This window comes from Eleginops maclovinus, chromosome 15 (genome assembly GCF_036324505.1).
Source record: "Eleginops maclovinus isolate JMC-PN-2008 ecotype Puerto Natales chromosome 15, JC_Emac_rtc_rv5, whole genome shotgun sequence".
Taxonomy (NCBI): domain Eukaryota; kingdom Metazoa; phylum Chordata; class Actinopteri; order Perciformes; family Eleginopidae; genus Eleginops; species Eleginops maclovinus.
This window is the reverse complement of record NC_086363.1, coordinates 11,039,082-11,061,008: the sequence shown is the minus strand read 5'-3', so window position 1 is coordinate 11,061,008 and position 21,927 is coordinate 11,039,082. Positions and strand designations below refer to the sequence as shown.

Here is a 21,927-nt window from a genome sequence, read left to right as displayed (position 1 = left end):
ATCACAAAACTGGTGTACTTTTCAAGAATAAAATAATTGTGATGTAAAAAAACAAGTCGTTTTAGTAAATAGTATTGAGTTAACAGAATACATAACTGCTATCACATGACTAAAGTTGGAAACACTTTTATTAAATGTTTAAACGGAATTTCTGTTATAAGGGGTGGAATTTAAGTACATTAACTAGTTAACTGAGTAGCCTACTTGAGATTTTCAAGTATTTGAGTACTTATTTTCTATTGTACTTATCACTGCACCATATTATCTAAAACTTCAGAATTTAGAATAATATTGCACAATTTAATCAAAAAGAAAGTAAAGTAACCATTTATATAATATTATTAAGTTATTAAGATGAGCTTCATCTTTACAAGCTGCAACATTAAAGTGATGAACACAGTGATACAGCAATAATTATATCTTGAGTAGAATTTGTCATTTAAAGTAATGTTATGCAACCTGCGGTTTGTAAAATAATATACAGCAACCAACCATGATGAAATATATTTCATATTATAAAGCGTACTACATAGAAACCTCTTACCGGTACCGGACAGGTACTGTACCTTCTGCCATTTCTCCTCCAATCTGATTCGGTCAAGCGCCACTCACGCATGCATGCAAAACAAAATGACTTGGAATCTCCTATGAGTGTAAGCAATTCAACCCATTGATTTGTTTTAATCAATTTACATAGCATTGCGCATAGATTAAGCTTCCTTTGGAACGGCATTAGGTATCCAGGAAGAATATTAGCCTAATCATGATGGTGAAATCAAACTTCCAGACAGGGAATTCCCTGTTCACATATAATAAATATGCTAATGACTAGAGTTTGTCATGGTACCTCTACATGAGAGGGCCACAACATTGGGTAGTAATGCAGTATTGTGATTAAGGTTCCTTAAAAGGTGAAATATAAGAAATTACCAAAACAAAACTAAATAGATAACATGAGCTTTATCCTCTATGACATCTAACATACGTTTCTGTATTCGGCTTCCTAGAGTAAATCGGGAAAATATTGACAAAATCTCATTTAAAAGTTTTTATTTGAAATGATTTTAAATACAAATAATATACTTTTCCATTTACAATGACAGTTCCTTTGTAAACAAAAGTGGCAGATAGATAGTCATTGGGTATTTTGTCCAAACTGAGGCAGCCTGCCGGCCAGTCGCCTGAGCATCTTCCATCATGGGAGAGATGGTGTCGTATTTAACCTCACTGCAGATTTATTTTCCACACAGCGTAAATCACTGATGCTACATACTATTGCAGCGCGATAAATACTCAAGAGTACATTTTTTTTCTGTTAGCATAGACCTGTTTTGAACGCAATTATGGGAAGAGATAGTGTGCACGTGAGTTTGTGTATGTGGTGTTGGGAGAGCGTGCCCTCAAATAGTCACACCTTTAACTCTCCCACACGAACATGACACACTATACAATAAAAAAAGTGTGGATATTTATGGTGAAAGGTTCTAAATTTAGTTTAAACAATGTCAAGTCGTCAACATACAGAGAGAGCCTGCAGAGCCACACAAGGAAGCTCTGATTTTTCTTTTTTGCACTCATGAATCAAACAGATTACTAAAAGTTAGATTGGAACGAAACAAAGACAATGCTTTACATTTGTTGAAACTAAAGCCTATGTGAAAAAAACAAAAACCTACTTTTAAATAAAAGAAGGGTCTCTTGGTTAGCCAGAACTGCTCTGTTCTCCCCCAGACGGAAAAATGAATATGCCTTTACGATGTTGTGGGGAAAAAACACTTTTGAAAATGGCGGTAATTAAAAAAAAGACATCGTTGAACTTTAATGACTAAAAAGAAAAGGTGCTGCACAGAAGATCAACTGTCTTACACTAAACATTATTTTCAACAGGTTTTAGTTTGAGACCCTTTTGAGATCATGAGTGCTGTGCGTGTCAGGGACCTCATACTCCAATCCCATTAACACAAAGCGGGTCACATGCCACGTACGATAGCTAATCCTCTTCCAGCAGACACAACTTTACTCAGTGATATGTGTTCCAAGACTGAGGAGCTATAGGTTACTATGAAGAGACTATCTCTATACAGAAACGAAAGAAAAACACTGTTACAAAACACAAAATTAACTTTTTTTTCTGCTCTCCCAAGAACCAATGGTGCATAGCACCCAAGGACTTCTATTTGTGGTATTTCAGTTGTATTCATAAGGCCTTTTTGGACAATGAGTATACACTGGAATGTGCTACAATTGTAAAGAGGAAAAAAAAAAAAAAGGATGAAGAGAAATTAACTTCTCTGAAAAGCCACAAGTATGTATATCTATATATATCTGAGCCCCTTAAAAGACTGAAAACTCACATTTGTATGTAGTATATGGACGAGAAGAGTACTCAATAATTCAAAGAAATGTTAACACTGCAAGTTTTGCCATTTTCCCCCAGTATACTTGAGGTCAATTCATTTCAAGATCCACTTATTTTCAGCCCACATTTTCTCTATCAGGAAAAAAAACCCAGTTTGACCTGGATCACAGGGACAGGCATCATTAACGGAACCGACTTGAGATCAGCGTCCAACTCTGGACGTCTCCTTAAACATACAGTGAGTACAAGTACATATAAATGACTGGCTGGTGTGACAGCGAAATCATAACAAAAAAAAAACCTGACGAGACATAACTGTGCCCCCATGCGCTGAAAGGAGCAAAACCGTCCCAATGTTTGCCTTGGATGTGATCCCCGACGAAGCAGGCTAAAGCTCACACTGCAGTTTTTAAGTGTACAATAGAAAGTATCACTGGTGTGGAAAACATTTGAGCTGAGTGATTTTTAAATTTTTGCAAAAACTGAATTAGCTGTTATACATCCCCCTCTCCCCCCTTGGAGAAAAAGGAGCCAAGATAATAGGTCCTCCAGTCCACAGTGTGTCAACCTTTCATACCTGTACAAACACATACAAGGTTACAAACACACACCATCCACTCTCACATGCACACACCACACACACATCAGGGCCTGGGCAAGTATTCACAGAATTCTCTTCCGTTAGCAACGGAAACTGAACGAACAAGTCTCAGTAGAAAAGGGGGAAAATGGAGGGGCGGGGTCACAGTCTATGTATAGATAAAATGGAGGGGAAGAAGAAGGGCTCTGTGTGTATAAACTGTCCCCAGTGTGTGTTTAGTGTGTGTTTGTGGCGGGCACAGCTTTTGCTTCTCGGCATTCGCTGCTCTTGAGTGCTGCTGTGGCGTCAGGAGTGGGTGGTCAGTCCAAGGGGGAGGTGGAGGGGGGGTCGGGGTCGTGGTGGGGTTTTGGGGGGGGGGGTCTGTCTGTGCATGTTTCCACATTCAGTCGTTGTCCTCGTCGTCATCTTCACTCTCCTCGATGCCGTCACTGTCCTCCTGCTCCTCGTCCTCCTCCTCCGTGTCGGGGATGTCCCACTGCGGGTGGTTGTCCAGCATGGCCTTGGCCTCGTGGACCTCCAGCTGGGGGAATACAAGGGTACACTGATGAGGACTGATGTGCGGCCCCTGTTACAATACTTACATTTTAACCTCAAAACACTGATTATATCTCTTAAGATTTGTCATTTTACAGAGGCACACCCAATCTCCAATCAACCATTAAGGAGCAGTACTCTTCTTCCACATCTTAGGGTGCTGTGACAACCGGAGCTCTGGTTCCTTTGGTCCCCACCAAAGGGACAACAATAAGCTGATGCCTTGCAGGTTAATGTAGTTCATCTTAACACTGGCCTTTCACAGCCTTACCAAGCCATAAATATGAAATCACACGGGACATTGTTAGCACCACAAGTGGGGAAATCTAATTTTGTTATGAGACAGCCAATTGTGCAGCACACATTCTTCTTATGTGTATATTGATGTTGTCAAGAAATAACAGATTCAGCACTACTGGTATGCGACGCAATGAATCCCAGACAGGAACACACTTTTCAGGCCATATAGTTTGTGAAAGCAGCTTTTTTACCGAGTCAGGGTCTAACTCTTTTTTTCCTGCCGTCTAGAGATGTACATAAACAAGTAATGAATTAAATCGAAATGCAAAGAAGTGTGCCAGACTTCAGACCTTAAACCTGCACAGGTGAGTGTAACGATAGTTTAGAAATAAATAAACAAATAAAATAAATGTTGAATTGTATTTTAAATGGCTAAATAACCTAACAAACAGCATACATCATATTAAAATACAAGTACGACCTCTGAACCCTATCAATTATCTTAATGTCTTTCAGAAGTTAGAATATATAAATAAATCAAAGCACAATTCATGCTGTGTTTGGCTGGAAACAGACCAACACATTGGCAGTAATTCACTCCATCGCATAGCGCGCTGCTGGTATGTTTTGGCTGTGGCCGATGGGTCTATTGTTTCAGCAGATTTAGTAAGCAAACAGATTTGGGCTGTGGGAGGGATCCTCTAAACAATCACACTATCACACACACAGCTGTTTTTTCACCTTGAGTGGTTTGATCTGGTCCAGTCCCAGGTAGGAATCAGAGCGAAGTATCACAGAATATTGGTAGTTGCCCGTTTTGGAGGGTGCGGGAAACTTCAGCTCCACCTGAGGAACAACACACACAAAAACAGTTCTGTCAAATCTAATCACAGGATCGTCATACAACTGCATGCGATGTATTTAGTAACTGTTGACTGTTTCAGGATTCAAAAGGTTGGCCTTTGTTCATATGCTGTCAAGATTTTAAAGCCCAATGATGCAAATGTGTGATCCTGGGCTTTATTGACACAACATATGGCTGGGTTCCCCTGGTAAATATTAGCCGAGCATTACCTCAGGTTGTGATAACCCTGTTTTTGCAATTACACATGGCAAACGTGTAATTATCAGCACGGTGAGGCTCATTATTATTCAGCGGAAAATGAGGCGTGAGCACAGCGGCAATTTACCGGCGAAGGAAAATCTCACGGCCCCTTAAAAAAAAAAAAACATGTCTGTCAAAACACGCAGCGCTTTAGCGGCCTGGCAACACAAACAACAGACGGAACGGTTGAAGTGACGGAATAATTGATAGCCAGATGGCGAAGTGTCATGCTTGTGCGGGCCTCCTCTGTCCGTCACATTCCTGCAGACTTTACGCGGGCCTCATTAAGCCTTTACCTCGCCGTCGCTCCTTATTGTTGCTGGATCACACCAGGTTCAGGGATGCAGAATAAAACACACAAATATATAAGCGGACTCGCCCCTCGACGGATATAATGACAGAAGTGTAATGGGTTGCCAGGCAACAGGATTTGTGAGGGGCTACGGTGCACAGAAACAAACACACTTCATGAATTAAGACCTTTGTACTCCAGACGGATTATAAACTGCAACACAGCTCTGAAGTACGTATACATTACCTTATGATGGAAGGAACTGTGATTTCAGATAAGCAATTCATGGTTAAGTTAAACAATGCGAATAGTTAGCTGGTTTTAGTTTCTTAAATATTGTCTTATCTTAATTTGTATAACATACACTATCTTGTCTTCTCATTTTTCTGTAACTCCATCATTTCTAATGTTGTTGTTTGTTTGTAAAGCCCACTGAGACAAACGTGTTTTGTGATATCGGGCAATACAAATAAAGTTTTGATTTGATTACATTTAAATTTTAAGGTCAATTTTAAAATGTCACCTTGCGGTGTAATGGATTCCTCTAAATATAAGCCAGTTTAAAACTAAAACCTAAATTAAAAATGTTATTGAAAATACAGTAAAAGCCTATGATTGCCTCCTGGGTGTCATCTAAACTCGTGCGTTTATTTTCCCGTGAGAAAACACACGCTCACCTCTTCTGTGTCTTTTAGCGTGCAGACGTGGTATGGCATGGAGACCAGGGTCTGATCCCGGCGGTCTGCGATGTACAGCCACCACCACTCGTGCTTCTCCTCGGGGAAGTAGAGGCTGTAGACGGGGTGCGTCACCTTTGACTTTGTCTCCAGCAGGGCCCGCTCCCGCCGCTGGATGCTCTGCTGCAACGCCTCCCACTCCTGAGGGTGGAGGTGAGAGGAGAGTGGAGGATTAGGCTGGGTACAGGTGCTAGCCTCTACATTCATTGATGATGCCCATGTTTAATTTAGGACAACACGGTACACGGACTGAGGATTTGTGCTTCTAGGTGTGGAATTTGTTAGGACTAAAAAGAGAAATCTCAATATGGAGTTGTGCATTACAGAACTAACAGTACCGTAATTTACTTTTTGCACAAGCTTTGAACCCTGCGGCTTATAGTCCGGTGCGGCTAATGTATGAACCAAACAGGATTTCCCCCTAATTTTAGGTTGTGCGGCTAATATTCAGGTGCGCCTTGTAGTCCGGAAAATACGGTAATTGCAATATTTAGTTATGGCAAAGTATCATTCTGAATAAGGTATTGTGGAGCTGCTGAGGAGTCCTGGCCTACAGGCAGTTTTCTACAGACTTAATAAAAAATCTGTGTTTGGTACAGATCCTCCTAAATATTTTATTTTTTTATCACACCGTTATCAGGGGGTTTTCTAGAAAAATATAGCATGAGAGCGGTGATGTCACTTCCGGCCAAAATAACGGCCCCGCCCACTTTCCAGCTAAAATAATGCAATAATGAAACTAATAGTTTCTGCTTGTCTTAAAGCTGCGGAGTCATATATTGCACCTCAATCAACAAATAATGTTACGTACTTAGTTACTTTACTTCCTCTACAGAAAAAAGGAGAGCTCTAATTCAGAAAGCACAGTTTCAGTGTAAGCCTGCCACCTGTCCTCTCGGAGCTTCGTAAAAACAAAGCTTTCTATGCCGTTTGATGGTCTATTTGACACGACTGTCATATCTTTAGAGTAATTATACAGTTTTTGACGAGCAGAAATATTATCTCCTGGCATCACTTTCAAATTGTACAGGGTAGAATCTGCATTTTGGTATGAGGGTGCAGCTGTTACCCGGTTCAGACAAAACTCGAGTTAATATTTTAATTTAATTGTCAATGATAATGTGAATGTTTAAAAAATGGTCATGTCCCAAATCACACTGCAATAACACCATTTTTTGACTTAAACACATGACAATATACTGCGATATTTCTCCAGCCTGATCCTGCCATTAGTCCTCATCTACAGTTTTTCTGACCTCTTCATCGTCGCCAGCCATCTCGTCCACCTCTGTGTCGCTCTGCTTGTCGCTGTCTTCGTCCCTCTCGCTGGGAGAGTCCTTGTTGGCTTCGCCCTCGTCTGACTCGCTGCCCTTGTCTGAGGCCTCGTCCTCTTCCTCCTTCACTGTAGTAGTAGTTGTTGCTGCTGCTGCTGCTGCTGCTGCTGCTGCTGCTGCTGCTACCACCTCCTGTGACATCATTGGCAAAAAAAAGAATTCAGGATATAAGGGATTTTAAACGTGTGTGATGATCACCAGGCCCCCGTGATTGGATACATACAGTTCCTGCCACGCTGCCGTTGGCCTGCTTGGGTTTAACAGGCGCAGGAGTGGCCTTCTTCTTGGTTAATTTTTTCTTCTTGGACTTGGCTGTCTTCTTAGCCCCTTTACTCTTGTTCTGCCACACTTTTGTTTTGGTTTTACTCACGTCTCCCTGTGACACACAGACAAAGTAAGTAGGTAAACAGTACATTGTTTCTTGAAGTGAGCTTTAAATCATGGTTAAATCTAATCCACATAGAGTTAGTGTATTGTATAAGTGTGTGTGTGTGCGTGTGTGTATACGTGTTCCTTACCGCTTCCTCTGTGGTGGCAGCCTCCTCTGTTAGACAGGGTGACGATGAGTCCTGCTCCTTTTCAAACACCTCCTACACAAACAGAACACAGGATTTAGCTTTCTTAACAACGCAAACAGACAACAGTACCCTCTAGTGGCCGTCAGCGGAAGGGACTTTCCAAAAACCAGCAACATTAGGAATCAATTTGATTCACTGAAGGTGCTTTCTAATTCATTTGGGAAATTATTTAAGAAAAATCAATCCTTACCGACATCCGCTTTCTGGTTAAGGTGACAGTTACTGTGACAATGGAGCCTGCTGTGATGTTATTGCTGTCTTCATCATCAAGGACTGCAGAGAGACAAATAGAACATTACAGTTTCCCTTTTTGGGTAATCATTTAGGCACACTAGACTAGACTTCCCAACATCATCTACAAAATGCATGAAAGTTTCACTGATTCATTTCCAAAGAAACTTTAACATAAGGCCCCTTAACAATTTGACTAATTTTGATCAGTTATAACTTAAGCATTGTTTGAAGGATCCTTCAAATCTAAGCCATCTCCACTGTACTCTTAGTTAAGACACCATCTTATCCATAATGACAAAAATCATGTTAAAGTAAGGTACCTTCAGCTAAATTGAGAAATACTAACATGGAACTACTGCATGTTGGGGTTCAGATGTGTTACAGGTCAGCTGGTGGACAAACAATATGTGTTAGGATGTGTGTATATCAGGACTGACCCTGCAGTTTGGTGTCCATGGTGATGTGAGGGAAGCTGGCGAGCACAGCCAACACCTCATCGTACTTCTCCTCCCCGAGGAAACGTAGCATGTTGCGTCTGTCGGAGTCCTTCAGGCTCACCAGGTCCTGGAGGCTCCGGACTTTATACTGCAGAGGAGAAGGAAGATTATCAACGACCCATCGTGTGATCAACACCTTTCTGAATGTTTTTCCTTTTTGTGTGCAGATACCAGGCTGTTACCTTCTTAGAGATGCAGTAGCGGAGGTGCTCCTCCTCAAAGTGGGGCAGCTGCAGCAGCGGTGACTTTGACTCCTGCAGACCCTGCACTATCATTTGGGTCAGCTTCATACAGTTCTCTATGGTTACCAGTCGAGGAGCATGGAAACCTGGAAGCAACGGGCGAAATGATGTTGGTTGAGACTTGTGAGAGGCTGATTCAAAGTGATAGGTCTTGCTCCTGTTAAATTGGACTTGTGTATGTGTGCGTGTGTGTGCTTGTATGTACCTCCTCTGCTGTTGGCCATCATGGTAAGCTGACAGCCCACGTTGATCATCTCCTGGAGAAGAGCGGGACTCTTTCTCACCACAAACCTCTGATCTGGAATGGAAACACACACAATGTTCTAAATACCATGTTCCCGGCCTTCCTTATATTATTATCTTATTAGAACCATCCTTAAAAAAAGACAGTATGCAGATAATGGTTGAATGTTGTCCTTCAAAATGTTATTTAAACCTCTCCAACTGTCTGGATACCATGCAATAGAGTCTCTGATGCATGTTCAAATCAAACGCAGTTCATTAACTCATGCAGATCTAACTCGGATATCTCCAAAACAACACAGCTTGCCAAGGTTGTTACTGTTCACAAACAGCCGGAAAACGACTGTAAACAGCTTGTCCCAGTTGAGTATGTAACCTTATCTCTGTGTAGGGGTGGAAGCATACAAACAGGTTGTGTATTTATGTTGCAATCCTGTGACGTGCTGTCTCGCTGTTTAACTTCCCATGTATTGAGCTCTAGAGAACAAGTTACTGACCACTTGTTTGGGAGACGTGTCCTATATATGCTTACTCATTGTGTTATTACAGTGTGGTCAACATGTTATAGCAAATCTTTGAATAAACTTTATTTAATTAATCAGCAGGCTAAGAGTAGCTTACTTGTAATACTTAAAGGGATTGGAAATCAACATATTTCTACAGGTATAGTTTGGTGTCCTACCTTCCTCCAGTTCCTCCGAGACGTCCATGCGTGCCAGGTGAGCCAGCACTAAGACTCTGGCCTTCAGACTGTAAGGATAGCAGAATGGAGGCTCCTTCTTCTTCACATTGATGTTGCCCAACTCACGGATCAACTAAAAGACAGACAGGAGACGTTATTTATGACACATATTGAGGTTAACGCACCGTACTTTAAATGTTTTCTTTTGAATTCTTCACACACAGAGGCATACTCAAGCACTGTTTGTTATTACCTGTGGCACTTCAATGTTGTCTGTTGGTCGAATGGTGGCTTCTTTGTTACTGCGGGGGTCAAACTCAAACGCTGCGGTCAACACCATGGCTAACCCTGGAGGGGAGAGAGTGGAAAACTAAATAGAAATACAAATAAAAATCACAGGAACCTCAGAATGTCTGTTAGTTAGATGGAAGTAAAGCTGGTTTGACTTAATCATCGGACCTAACGCTTCAATGTGTTTTTATCTGGTCAAAGTCTTGTTAACCATTATAAGAACAAGGGCAACTCACGCTTCATGTTCATGTTGGGTGTCTTGTACATAAAATGCATGAAGAGCTGGGTGGTGTTGATGAGGATCTGGTCTCCGCTGTATCGGATGGAGCGGTACCACCATGTGCCCTGAGATATGGAAGGAAGAAGGTAAGCAGGTTAGAAAGTCAGCGTACAGGAAGAACAGAGGGCAACTGGTTTTTCCTTTCAAATCTTATGCATGATTGGTGAGGACTTACCACAACGACAGGAAGGATGACCATAAAGGCTAGTCCATATACGAGCAGCACCTAGAGGAGGAAGCAGAATATTACACACACTTTCGTTATTATTGCTACAAAACAGTTAAAGCAAATACAAGTAGATTTGCAGATTGTTAATACATTTGACATAGCCAAAAAATAACATACCAGCATTGAGTTCTTCTGGTCAACAATCCAGGCGGGCAGGGCAATGCCAAAACTGGTGGCTAGAAAGGGAGACATAAGAGCAAATGAATCAAAATGGCAAAAATCTCCTACTGCAGGAAAGCCTCTTGCATCAGCACGTGGACCAAGTTAGAATAGCACAAAATGATTCTTTCCTCTATTTAAGTTATGAGAAATAAAGGACATTTAAAATGGCTCTTTAATTACTATATTTAAAAGCTTATAATACATTTTTTTAGACGCCATTCAACGATATGAAAACATGTTATTTTGGGAGGCCAGTGAGTGAACATGCATTACAAAACGCCCACAATAGAAGTGAGTGTATAAGATTGAGACATATTGTCATGGTATTTTGGCTCTGACTGGGACGAATGGGCTACCGTGTATAAATAAGTCTTACATTATTTGTCACATCTATGACGAAGCACATCCAACTCACCAGCATTGATCACAAAAGGTGTGGCTTCACATTAAAATGCAGGTATGTGAAAAACAAAAAGGTAGGTTCACTCACCTCCCGGCCCATCCGGGTTACCGTACGTTTCCCAGTTCTGTCGTGACTGTTCGTTTGTCAGACTGTGGAATAAAGACTAAAGGAATCAATCACTTTATACCTCTGGGCTTTCATTATTGAATCATCTGTTTATTGATTATGCAGGTGCTGTCTGGCTTGCAGAAAAACGGCGACACTTACGCAGCATAGGCTTTCGCGATCCTCATGAATGTGGACTCATCACCGCCTTTGTCAGGATGAAACTTGAGTGATAGTACACGGTATTGCTTCTTGATTTCTGATAGTGATGCACCCTGGAGACAGAAATATAATTACAGCAACTCCTTACAGCACATGAAGTGTAAGTAACAGATACAAATCAAAAGGAAAACAACACTGTGGAACCTCAGAAGTCCTGAAAGATGATATTTTTATCTTGTGTTTCATCTTAGAAAAAGTTATCTTTGTCCCACAAGATAAAAAGAGTCTTAGGTGACTTCAGAGGACACACAGAAATCAAGCGACGTTGCGTGTTATGTGTATTTACCGGGTCCAAGTTGAGGACTTCATATGGGTTATACTCCTGGTACTCTCTGTCCAGCTTGGACACTTTGTATGCTAGCAGCAGGAACACAGCCCATCCAAATAACAAGGCTGCTTTCCTGAAAATGGAAACACACATGCAAGGAAAAGATGAAACACACAAGTGTAATCGCTCCCTGGAGACAACATCAGGCATGTCTCTTTTTTTAAAAGACACTTTCACTCTGCGCCTTGCAGTTTTATAACAGTTTGGAGTCGAACTATTGTGCAGATGCAATTTGCAATGCAAACTAGCTTTCAGCTGTTAGAGCTACAGACGTTGGGGAATTTAAAAGGCGTACAGAAATGTATCGTCTATGCATAGAGGCAGAAGGGCAGGGCAGGTTCTGACATAGTTGTTGTTTGGTATTTATGCATGGAAGTTGAACTTGTTTCCATGACAATAGCAAAACCCTATGGCCTGCTCTGCAGCATCTGTTGCCATGACAACCGTTCAACCAGCCGGAGTTGTCTGGGTAGCTCAACCATAAATAAATATACGATGTATTCCTATAATAAACGCCATTGTTTTGATACAGTTGCAAAGAGGAAATGAAAACGGACATTTTGAGAATAAAAGGCTAATTAATTTCACTAAAAAGACTGGATAGATGCTTCCAGCAGATTAAGTCACAAATACAACCATGCACAAAAACAAGTCATGGATTTTGGGAGTAATAACAGAATATAGGAGGTCTATTGACAGACCCAGAGTGGCATGCAGACAAACATCCGAGGAGGCAGCAGCAGAACAAAGACGAGAGGCTCAGACAGAAACAGTGACGGAGGAGGCAGATGAGTGTGAGAAGATAGGCAGAGTGAGTCGCTGAACCGCACTTGAACACCCAGCCTTCTATTAACCCACACACGCAGAAGGAATAAACAACACAGAGAAAAACAGCCTTATGTTAAGAGAAATGCTAAACAGTCCAACTCGATGTTTACACCGACAGTACGCGTCACAGAGAGGTTTACACAATGCCAAAAATGACCAAAAACAAGTATTCCCACCCGGGAGTTTTTATTCTTTGGACAGTGTGGCTTCTGCCTCATTGTCACATGACAGTGACCACATCTCTGTCAAGCTTGAAACACACACTGAGGGATCCAGTGAGCTATCGGGAACAGTCGTGGTAAAGGAAGGATTGCTGATGTTACTCAAGGCAAACAGCAAGTCACACCCAGACAACAGGAGGGATGTGAAATTTGACAACAAAGAGAAAGGGAGCGGACCAATCAAGGACACAACTCTGTTATTACACTGCTAAGCATGTAAAGGCCAATCATAATTCCACAGTGAGGAATTTGTATCATACTGAAGCTGCATTTGGAAAAGCTGTAACACTTAGCCCTAAAAATAAGTTCTAACAGAAATATTTTAAAATATAATCAGATCGTGGGCTAAATTTAAGTCAGAAGAGCCCTCTCTGAGTTCAAATGGCCTACAGATTATTTATTTACACAACGAAAACTGCAAACTGAGATCTTTGGACTCACTTTAGTGTCGGGACGATACTCTGCTGTGATTTCATCAGCCGGAGCCGGTACCACAGACACCTGCCATGGACCCTCCTCAGGCTCTTCAGGCGCAGTTGTTCTGGAAATGGAATGGACAGAGAGAGAGGTTACTGACACGCTAATACCATCAAAACAGTCACAATCCATACTGATAATGCCACATTACATAGGGAAGACATACAGGTGTTTGAAGTTGATGAATAAATAAAATGGTTGGGTGATATTTTCATTTGGAATTTATAATCAATGTGGATATGTTCCTAAAGTAGGGGAGGCATACGTTTCCTGTTTCCTGTTTTCAACTTGAAATAAGTTTAAATATGGGGGTTTTCTTCTCAATTGTTAATGCAATTTTATTGACAAGGAGAACTCAACTTCCAATACAATATTTCATTCAACATATCATTAAAAAAAAACGTTATAACTTATTTACTCCAATCTAATTGTTCATTCAAAGATTCCCATTAATATAGCCGAGTAAAGTTACACAAACCATGGTAGATATGGTGTGTTGTTGACCAACAGATAACAGCTGTACTACGATAAGGATATATCAGGATAAGGTGAATAAAGCCACAAAGGCAAGGCAGAATGACGCTGGCTTTGGTCTTGGAGATGTTGCTTAACTAGCCAGCTTAGCTTCATTTACTATCTGTAAAGGGTTATACAGACTATAAATGTGACGTTAAGACAGACAGGTAACCAATGGCATTGTAATACGTGAAGCTGGTGGGGTATCTGACCGGTACTTAACTCTGAGCAGTAAAAGAGACGTGGACATCATTTTACAGACGTCTGCTAGCCTACATTCACAAGTTAATGTAACGATGAGTTAGCTCGTACAGTCGCTGCATCTCCTGGGAAGATAGCCAGATTAACAGGCTGCACACTGCTGAGCATTACCAGAAACAAGACGAGCTGATTCTGGCTGGACACTTCACGTTACACAAACTGTGGTTATTGACTAAGCTAAGTTAGCACTGAGGAAGACATCGGGCCTTACCAGCATTCTGATCCCGGGGCCAGAGGTAATATGTGGCTGGGATCACAATAAGTCCGACGAAGGACGTGAGGAAATAGAAAAACGTGTTGCCGCTGTCATCGTACTGGAACTGTTGCCCGGCCATTTCGTAGCGGCGCTTGGGTCGCCCTTCTTCTCCACCGCTGCGCTTCTCCCCCTTCTAGCCCAATGTGTGCGACTTGACAGACGGTTAGCTAGCCAGCTAGCATTCAGCCGAGACAGCTCTGATCATCGGTGTACGTGGTGTACGCTTGCGCAATGTGGCCTTCCTTCTTCTTCGTGGGTATCCAGCGCTGCCCCTGAGCGCTACTGACCCCCAGCGGTGGTAGAACGGAGGGCTTTTTGAACTCGATAAAGCAGAAAGACAGAGGTGTAAAGTAACAAAGCACATTTTCTCAAGTACTGTACCATCTTGAGGTACGTGTACTTAAGTTGAGTATTTCATATGTATGCTACTTTGTACTTCTACTCCACTAAAATTCAGAGGTAAATCATGTACTTTTACTCCGCTATATTTATGTAATACCTTTAGTTAGTTTGCTGATATAGATAAATGATAAACAATAGGATCAACACTTAAAAATACTTCAGATAAACCTGGATTACATTCACAATTAGTTGAAATAAGTTCAATCTTTACCATCTGTGATAAACACATCAATCCATTTACAAATATAACCAAAACATATCATTTATGATTCTAAAATGGGAAAATTTGCATAATGAGCACTTTTTCTTATGGTACTTTAAGTATGTTTTGATGATTATACTTTTGTACTACATTTTGATTTAAGGACTTTTACTTGCAACATAGTATTCCTACACTCTGGTGTTTCTACTTTTACTTAAGAGATCTGAGTAGCCTACTTGTTTCACCTCTACAGTAAGATGAATATAATGTTTAAAAAGATGTTTAAGCTCCTGCAATGTTCTTGCAAGCTTAGGACAGGATTTGCCAGTATGATTTATTGAATATATGCCAAAAGAATAAAGATGTGAACTCACTCATAAACGACTCATTGAGTAGATGAGTTCATACAACCGTGTGCAAATGTATAAATTACTTTGCCATAAAAATGTATGCGACTCTAAAAAGAAGAAATTATAATGTAAACTCAAATTCTTTTATTCATTTATTTCATAAAGACATTGCATTTGTCTGAGTCTAGTCAGATTACAAAAAACAGTTTACATAAGCAATCCCAGAGCAAACAACTGAACCCAGATTGTATATAATGTTTGACAGCAGTGCTGGAAAGCAGCTAGATATAATTTGTTTGGTAAGAGCGAGGTTGACCTTGGGCTTGTTTAACTGACTTAAGATTTGCACCAGTGGCGATTTAATCACAGTCAAATGTTATCCAATATAATAATGTACAGGCTTTATTTCTTTGTTTTTGATATATTAGAGTGTTTATATGATTTAGAAATAAAAGCACACAAATATTGTAACATTTGTCACAATGATAAAATAAAAAAGTAAAAGAAGATTCATGAAATGTTCATTTTTTATACTTTAACGCAACAGGATTGGCTGGACATAAACATACAAAAAGGATATAAACAAGAGGGCTTTCTTTCTTAAAAATAAAAGTAAAAGTATATTAAACTACGCTTGTCAATCAAAGATTTATTTTGAAATGTATGAAAACACTGATGTCATCCAATTTTGTTTCTCTGTATCTGATGACGTACACACAACCCATGGTTGCAATCACACTATTTTCGGTTCCTCCCATATATACTGTATAATGTAAACAATAGCTTTAGTTTTAGAATAACCAATTTAAACATTTCTAATTACAGAAATGGGGCTGTGTTGTCTGGAACCTTGTGTTCCTGGTAGGGTCTCCCATGGCAAATAGGTCTCAGGTAAGGGGCCAGACTAAGATTGGTTCAAAAAGACTTCATGAATGAACATAATTGGAAGCGAGGATACCCGGCCCGGAGGAAGCCCGGGGTCCCCTTCTGGAGCCAGGCCCAGAAGGAGGACTCGTCAGCGAGCGTCTGGTGGCCGGGCTTGCCACGGAGCCCGGCCGGGCACAGCCCGAAAAAGCAACGTGGGCAACACCTCCGCTTCTCCGTCCCGCGGGCCCACCACCTACGGGAAACAACGATGGGGTTGGGTGCGCTGCCAGAAGGGTGGCAGTGAAAGCAGAGGGTCTCGACGGACCAGACTCAGGCGACAGAAGTTGGCTTTGGGGACGTGGAATGTCACCTCTCTGGGGGGGAAGGAGCCGGAGCTTGTGCGGGAGGTGGAGCGTTACCAGTTGGATCTGGTGGGGCTCACCTCTACGCACAGCGTCGGCTCTGGAACCTTACTTCTGGATAAGGGTTGGACTCTATTCTTCTCCGGAGTTGCCCAAGGTGTGAGGCGCCGAGCGGGTGTGGGGATACTCACAAGCCCCCGGTTGAGTGCCGCTTTGTTGGAGTTTACCCCAGTGGACGAGAGGGTCGCCTCCCTACGCCTGCGGGTCATGGGGGGGAAAACTCTGACTGTTGTGTGTGCTTATGCACCAAACAGCAGTTCAGAGTATTCGGCCTTCTTGGAGACCCTGAAAGAAGTCCTGTATGGGGCTCCTGAAGGGGACTCCTTAGTCTTGCTGGGAGACTTCAACGCACACGTGGGCAATGATGGAGACACTTGGAGGGGCGTGATTGGGAGGAACGGCCCCCCTGATCTGAACCGGAGTGGTGGTTTGTTACTGGACTTCTGTGCTAGTCATGGATTGGCCATAACAAACACCATGTTCGAACATAAGGATGCTCATAAGTGTACGTGGTACCAGAGCACCCTAGGCAGAAGGTCCATGATCGATTTTGTAATCGTTATTACACTGCTAAGCATGTAATCGGATCGAGTTGTCAACTGATCACCATCTGGTGGTGAGTTGGGTCGAGTGGCGGGGGAAGCCTCTGGACAGAGCTGGTAAGCCCAAACGTGTAGTGCGGGTGAACTGGGAACGTCTGGAGGAGTCCCATGTCCAGGAAGCCTTCAACTCACACCTCCGGCGGAGCTTTTCAGGCATCCCTGTGGAGGCTGGGGACATTGAACCAGAGTGGGCGGTGTTCAAAGCTTCTATTGCCGAAGCTGCGGCGGGGAGCTGTGGTCTCAAGGTCTTGGGTGCCTCAAGGGGCGGTAACCCTCGAACCTCGTGGTGGACACCGGTGGTTAGGGAAGCCGTCCGACTGAAGAAGGAGGCCTTCCGGGATATGTTATCCCTGGGTACTCCTGACGCAGTTGCAAGGTATCGACAGGCCCGAAGGGCAGCAGCCTCAGCCGTGGCCGACGCAAAGCAGCGGGTGTGGGAGAAGTTCGGAGAAGCCATGGAGAAGGACTTTCGGTCGGCACCAAAGTTGTTCTGGAAAACCGTCCGGCACCTCAGGAGGGGGAAGCAGGGTACCATCCAAGCTGTGTACAGTAAGGATGGGGCGCTGTTGACCTCAACTGATAGTGTGTTAGGGCGGTGGAAGGAACACTTTGAGGAACTCCTGAATCCGACAACTCCGCACTCTATGTTAGAGGCGGAGCTGGAGTATGAAGGGGGATCAATTCCAATCTCACGGGGGGAAGTCACTGAGGTAGTTAAACAGCTCCACAGTGGCAAAGCCCCGGGGGTGGATGAGATCCGCCCAGAAATGCTGAAGGCTCTGGGTGTTGAGGGACTGTCATGGTTGACACGTCTCGTCAACATTGCGTTGAAGTCGGAAACAGTACCGAAGGAGTGGCAGACCGGGGTGGTGGTTCCTCTCTTTAAAAAGGGGGATCAGAGGGTGTGTGCCAATTACAGAGGCATCACATTACTCAGCCTCCCCGGGAAAGTTTACTCTAAGGTACTGGAAAGGAGGGTCCGGCCGATTGTCGAACCTCAGATTGAAGAGGAACAATGCGGTTTTCGTCCTGGTCGTGGAACGACGGACCAGCTTTTCACTCTCGCAAGGATCCTGGAGGGGGCCTGGGAGTACGCTCATCCGGTCTACATGTGCTTTGTGGATTTGGAGAAGGCGTATGACCGGGTTCCCAGGGAGATACTGTGGGAGGTGCTGCGGGAGTATGGGGTGAGGGGGTCTTTGCTCAGGGCCATCCAATCTCTGTACTCCCAAAGCGAGAGCTGTGTCCGGGTCCTCGGCAGCACGTCGGACCGTTTTCCGGTGAGGGTTGGCCTCCGCCAGGGCTGCGCTTTGTCACCAATCCTGTTTGTGATATTCATGGACAGGATTTCGAGGCGTAGTCGTGGGGGAGGGGGTTTGCAGTTCGGTGGGCTAAGGATTGCACCACTGCTTTTTGCAGATGATGTGGTTCTAATGGCTTCATCGGTCTGTGACCTTCAGCACTCACTGGATCGGTTCGCGGCCGAGTGTGAAGCGGCTGGGATGAGGATCAGCACCTCCAAATCTGAGGCCATGGTTCTCAGCAGGAAACCGATGGATTGTCCACTCCAGGTAGGGAATGAAGCCTTACCCCAAGTGAAGGAGTTCAAGTATCTCGGGGTCTTGTTCTCGAGTGAGGGAACAATGGAGCGTGAGATGGGCCGGAGAATCGGAGCTGCGGGAGCGGTACTGCAGTCGCTTTACCGCACCGTTGTGACGAAAAGAGAGCTGAGCCAGAAGGCAAAGCTCTCTGTCTACCGGGCCATCTTCGTTCCTACCCTCACCTATGGTCATGAAGGATGGGTCATGACCGAAAGAACGAGATCGCGGATACAAGCGGCCGAAATGGGATTTCTCCGCAGGGTGGCTGGCATCTCCCTTAGGGATAAGGTGAGAAGTTCAGTCATCCGGGAGGGACTCGGAGCAGAACCGCTGCTCCTTCGCGTTGAAAGGAGCCAGTTGAGGTGGTTCGGGCACCTAGTGAGGATGCCACCTGGGCGCCTCCCTAGGGAGGTGTTCCAGGCACGTCCAGCTGGGAAGAGACCGAGGGGTAGACCTAGGACCAGGTGGAGGGATTATATCTCTTCACTGGCCTGGGAGCGCCTTGGAATCCCCCAGTCAGAGCTGGTGGATGTGGCCAGGGAAAGGAAAGTTTGGGGCTCTCTGCTGGAGCTGTTACCTCCGCGACCCTGACGGAAAAGCGGGAGAAGATGGATGGATAATTACATTAGGTATATGTTTTTGTGGATTTTTCAGATGGAGATAAGATGATGATGAAAAATTATTTTTTTCTTTACAAACTGATTCTGTTATATGTGCACCATAATATCATCCAGAGGTTTGCGTTTCAAGTCGGGCACAGTGGCGTCTGACGCAGGATACCCTACAGGAAGTAACATCAACAGCTTCTCATTGGCCGGCCGTTTGAGGAGGATCCTGAGCTGGGGGCCGCAGTTAAGAGGCGTCGATGTGACGGTGTTCAGACCCACGTTCTGATTAGCAAATGGACAGAAAAAGCAGACATTCAGCGACGTTACCAACTTGTAAACATCTAGTTTGTCCTCAATCGCATACTCTTGTTTAAATGGCATTTATTTAAAAAAAAACAACGTTATTGGCTGATGTGTATTTTGAAGTGTGTTGTCATTCTTTACCTGTAAGGCAGCTAACAGGATTCCACAGGAAATGGAGACACTGATTTCATTGTAGTAGTGTGTCCTTTTCTTGCCGTTTGGTAGAATCCCATAGCTCTGTTTGAAAACGAGGACTAGATACGGAGCAACATCCAGGTAATCCTTAATCCAGTTTGTCCTGCAAGAGGAAAGACGTTTTGACATTGGTCCATAATGACAGATATACATTGTGTAAATTAGGCTGAAATTAAGGATTAGGGGATCAGGATTGACTACTCTCAGTTCCATTAAAGGTTCTTGTAGTACAAACATATAAATAGTAATAAGTGAGGGTGGTATGAGTGCTTACTTTAATTTGGCCAAATCATTGACCCACTTGTCCCCCATCCTCTGACGGTAGTTGACCTCCTCCTCTTCTTCTACTATTTGTCTGATCCGGTGTTTTGTGTCGGGGTCTGACACCACGACAAACGTCCAGGGCTCTGTGTGCGCTCCACTAGGGGCCGTACCTGTCCAGCAGGATGAGAGGCGGAGGGGGCAAGTAGATAGAAAACCATGACCAAAACATTAAATAACCGCATCTCGCACTAAACCAATGTTTACAGATGTTGGTTTATGGCAAATAAAAAGTGGTATATTTGTCTTCACATGCCTGCAGTACAGATGACATTATCGATGACTTCTCGTGGGACTGGCTCTGGGCTGATAAATCGGACAGACCTCCGCTGGTTCATCAGAGTGTACAGATCCTTGGATCTCTGTAGCATCGTCTCCTCGGGGTAACGTGGTGGTGAGTAAGGTACATGTAGAAGGTCTTCCTCCTCGTGGCTGTCCGCCCAATCGCCATCCTCTAACAGGATGACAGACAAAAGCAGGACCAGTGAGCACTAGCCTGTATACATTTTTTTTTAATTGCATTTTCAAAATCAGGAGAGTTATACTCAATGATGCAAAACAGTGAATGATTACATTTAAAACTAAAGGGACATTATGTTAACACGCACATATAATATGATGATGATATGTCACCTGTACATCAGGTAATTCTCAGAATAAATAAACTTTTCCGACTATTTAGGAAATTAGAAATGTTCCAAGCATGTTTCTGCCAGACTTGGGTCAAGTACACTGTTACCTTTAAGTAACTCACAATTACATGTTTGACCACAGGAGTCCCAGTTAATTTTTGAATGTTTTGAACACTTAATATGCAGAATGGTCCACAACAGAAATCATTGGATTACAAGTATTAACGCATAAATGTGTTCACCACTTTAATGCTCCAGCTGGTACAGGTAGAGCTAGTTGTAACTACTTGTACTTGTTCCATGTTGTGGTGGCTTGTTGCCCTCTGGGGACAATAAAGATTACCCTATATTACCTTACAATGTTTATAAAGGCTGCAGGCCATTAACTATTATTGATTAACCCAACTGTGAATAATTATATCCAAAACCAAACACATTCACTTATTGATAAGGGGTTTTTACACTATTCCAAATCTGTCTTGTGTTGAGATGGGGGTTCTTGCCTAGGCTACTTACTCTTTGTTTTCGTTAAAAAAGTTTTAGAAAGTGGGAAAGAAGTTTCTGATGAACTCTTACCGTCCTCTTTTGCTGTGATTTCTGTATCGTCCTGCAAGTCCTGGTCCACCCATGGTCTAAAGTCTGCTTTTTTTGCACCTTCAGTTTTTCCGGGGTCGGTCGAGGTGGTCTCTGTCTCCCGTGAACTCACCAGCATGAAGCCTATCACCAGGCACAGGACCACAGCCAGGACAGGCGTCAGGACTGACAGCAGAGCCATGACTGCTTTAGAGTACAAAAGAAGACACGGTTACTCGGCTGAGTGCAGACTGAGTGTTATGAAACACTTGGGGTGGGAAAAAATGCTGAGTCAGGGCTATCTTTGTGAGGAATTTGGCTCTTAGGTTGCAGCTCTGTCCCAATCTAACCCGCTGCTGCTCTATAATGTCAAGAAATCACCAACATATGAGAGCCCTAGGTATGTGTTCAAAATAATTTACACGTGCTACAAAGTAGATATTCTACCTCTTACTGTTGAGCCCCAAATGACTTGTTACATCGAGTCTAAAGTTCACACTAAGTGAGTTTATTCTTGCATTGCGTTTCACAACATAGTTTACAATAATTATGTTAAATGTATCAACTAATTGACTGCTTCATTTGTAGCTTT

The 21,927-nt window shown here is 43.1% G+C and overlaps 2 protein-coding genes across 6 annotated transcripts in view; both read right to left on the bottom strand.

Annotated features, from left to right (window-relative positions):
* Window positions 1-1,033: 1,033 nt before the first annotated feature.
* Window positions 1,034-14,490, bottom strand: sec63 (SEC63 homolog, protein translocation regulator). The gene is made up of 20 exons (XM_063901942.1): window positions 14,213-14,490; window positions 13,189-13,288; window positions 11,657-11,771; window positions 11,311-11,423; window positions 11,131-11,192; window positions 10,596-10,654; window positions 10,425-10,475; window positions 10,206-10,314; window positions 9,932-10,026; window positions 9,679-9,811; window positions 8,959-9,051; window positions 8,694-8,839; window positions 8,452-8,599; window positions 7,971-8,053; window positions 7,721-7,792; window positions 7,426-7,578; window positions 7,125-7,334; window positions 5,809-6,009; window positions 4,476-4,580; window positions 1,034-3,480 (listed from the first exon to the last, which is right to left on the bottom strand). The coding sequence occupies exons 1-20, from the start codon at window positions 14,334-14,336 to the stop codon at window positions 3,343-3,345; spliced, it is 2,310 nt and encodes a 769-aa protein (XP_063758012.1). The 5' UTR covers window positions 14,337-14,490; the 3' UTR covers window positions 1,034-3,342.
* An 850-nt stretch (window positions 14,491-15,340) lies between these two features.
* Window positions 15,341-21,927, bottom strand: part of iyd (iodotyrosine deiodinase) — a 36,000-nt gene continuing 29,413 nt past the window's right edge. For 3 of the 5 annotated variants that reach the window (XM_063901943.1, XM_063901945.1, XM_063901944.1), the window contains 6 exons: window positions 21,339-21,542; window positions 20,387-20,584; window positions 20,084-20,243; window positions 19,756-19,912; window positions 19,423-19,593; window positions 15,341-19,290 (listed from right to left, as the gene is read on the bottom strand). In XM_063901943.1, the coding sequence (XP_063758013.1) occupies window positions 19,177-19,290; window positions 19,423-19,593; window positions 19,756-19,912; window positions 20,084-20,243; window positions 20,387-20,584; window positions 21,339-21,537 (999 nt within the window). In that variant the 5' untranslated portion in view covers window positions 21,538-21,542 and the 3' untranslated portion in view covers window positions 15,341-19,176. Of the gene's footprint in view, window positions 19,594-19,755; window positions 19,913-20,083; window positions 20,244-20,386; window positions 20,585-21,338; window positions 21,543-21,927 lie in introns of all 5 variants that reach the window. The other 2 variants (XM_063901948.1, XM_063901947.1) reach the window with 2 other exon arrangements.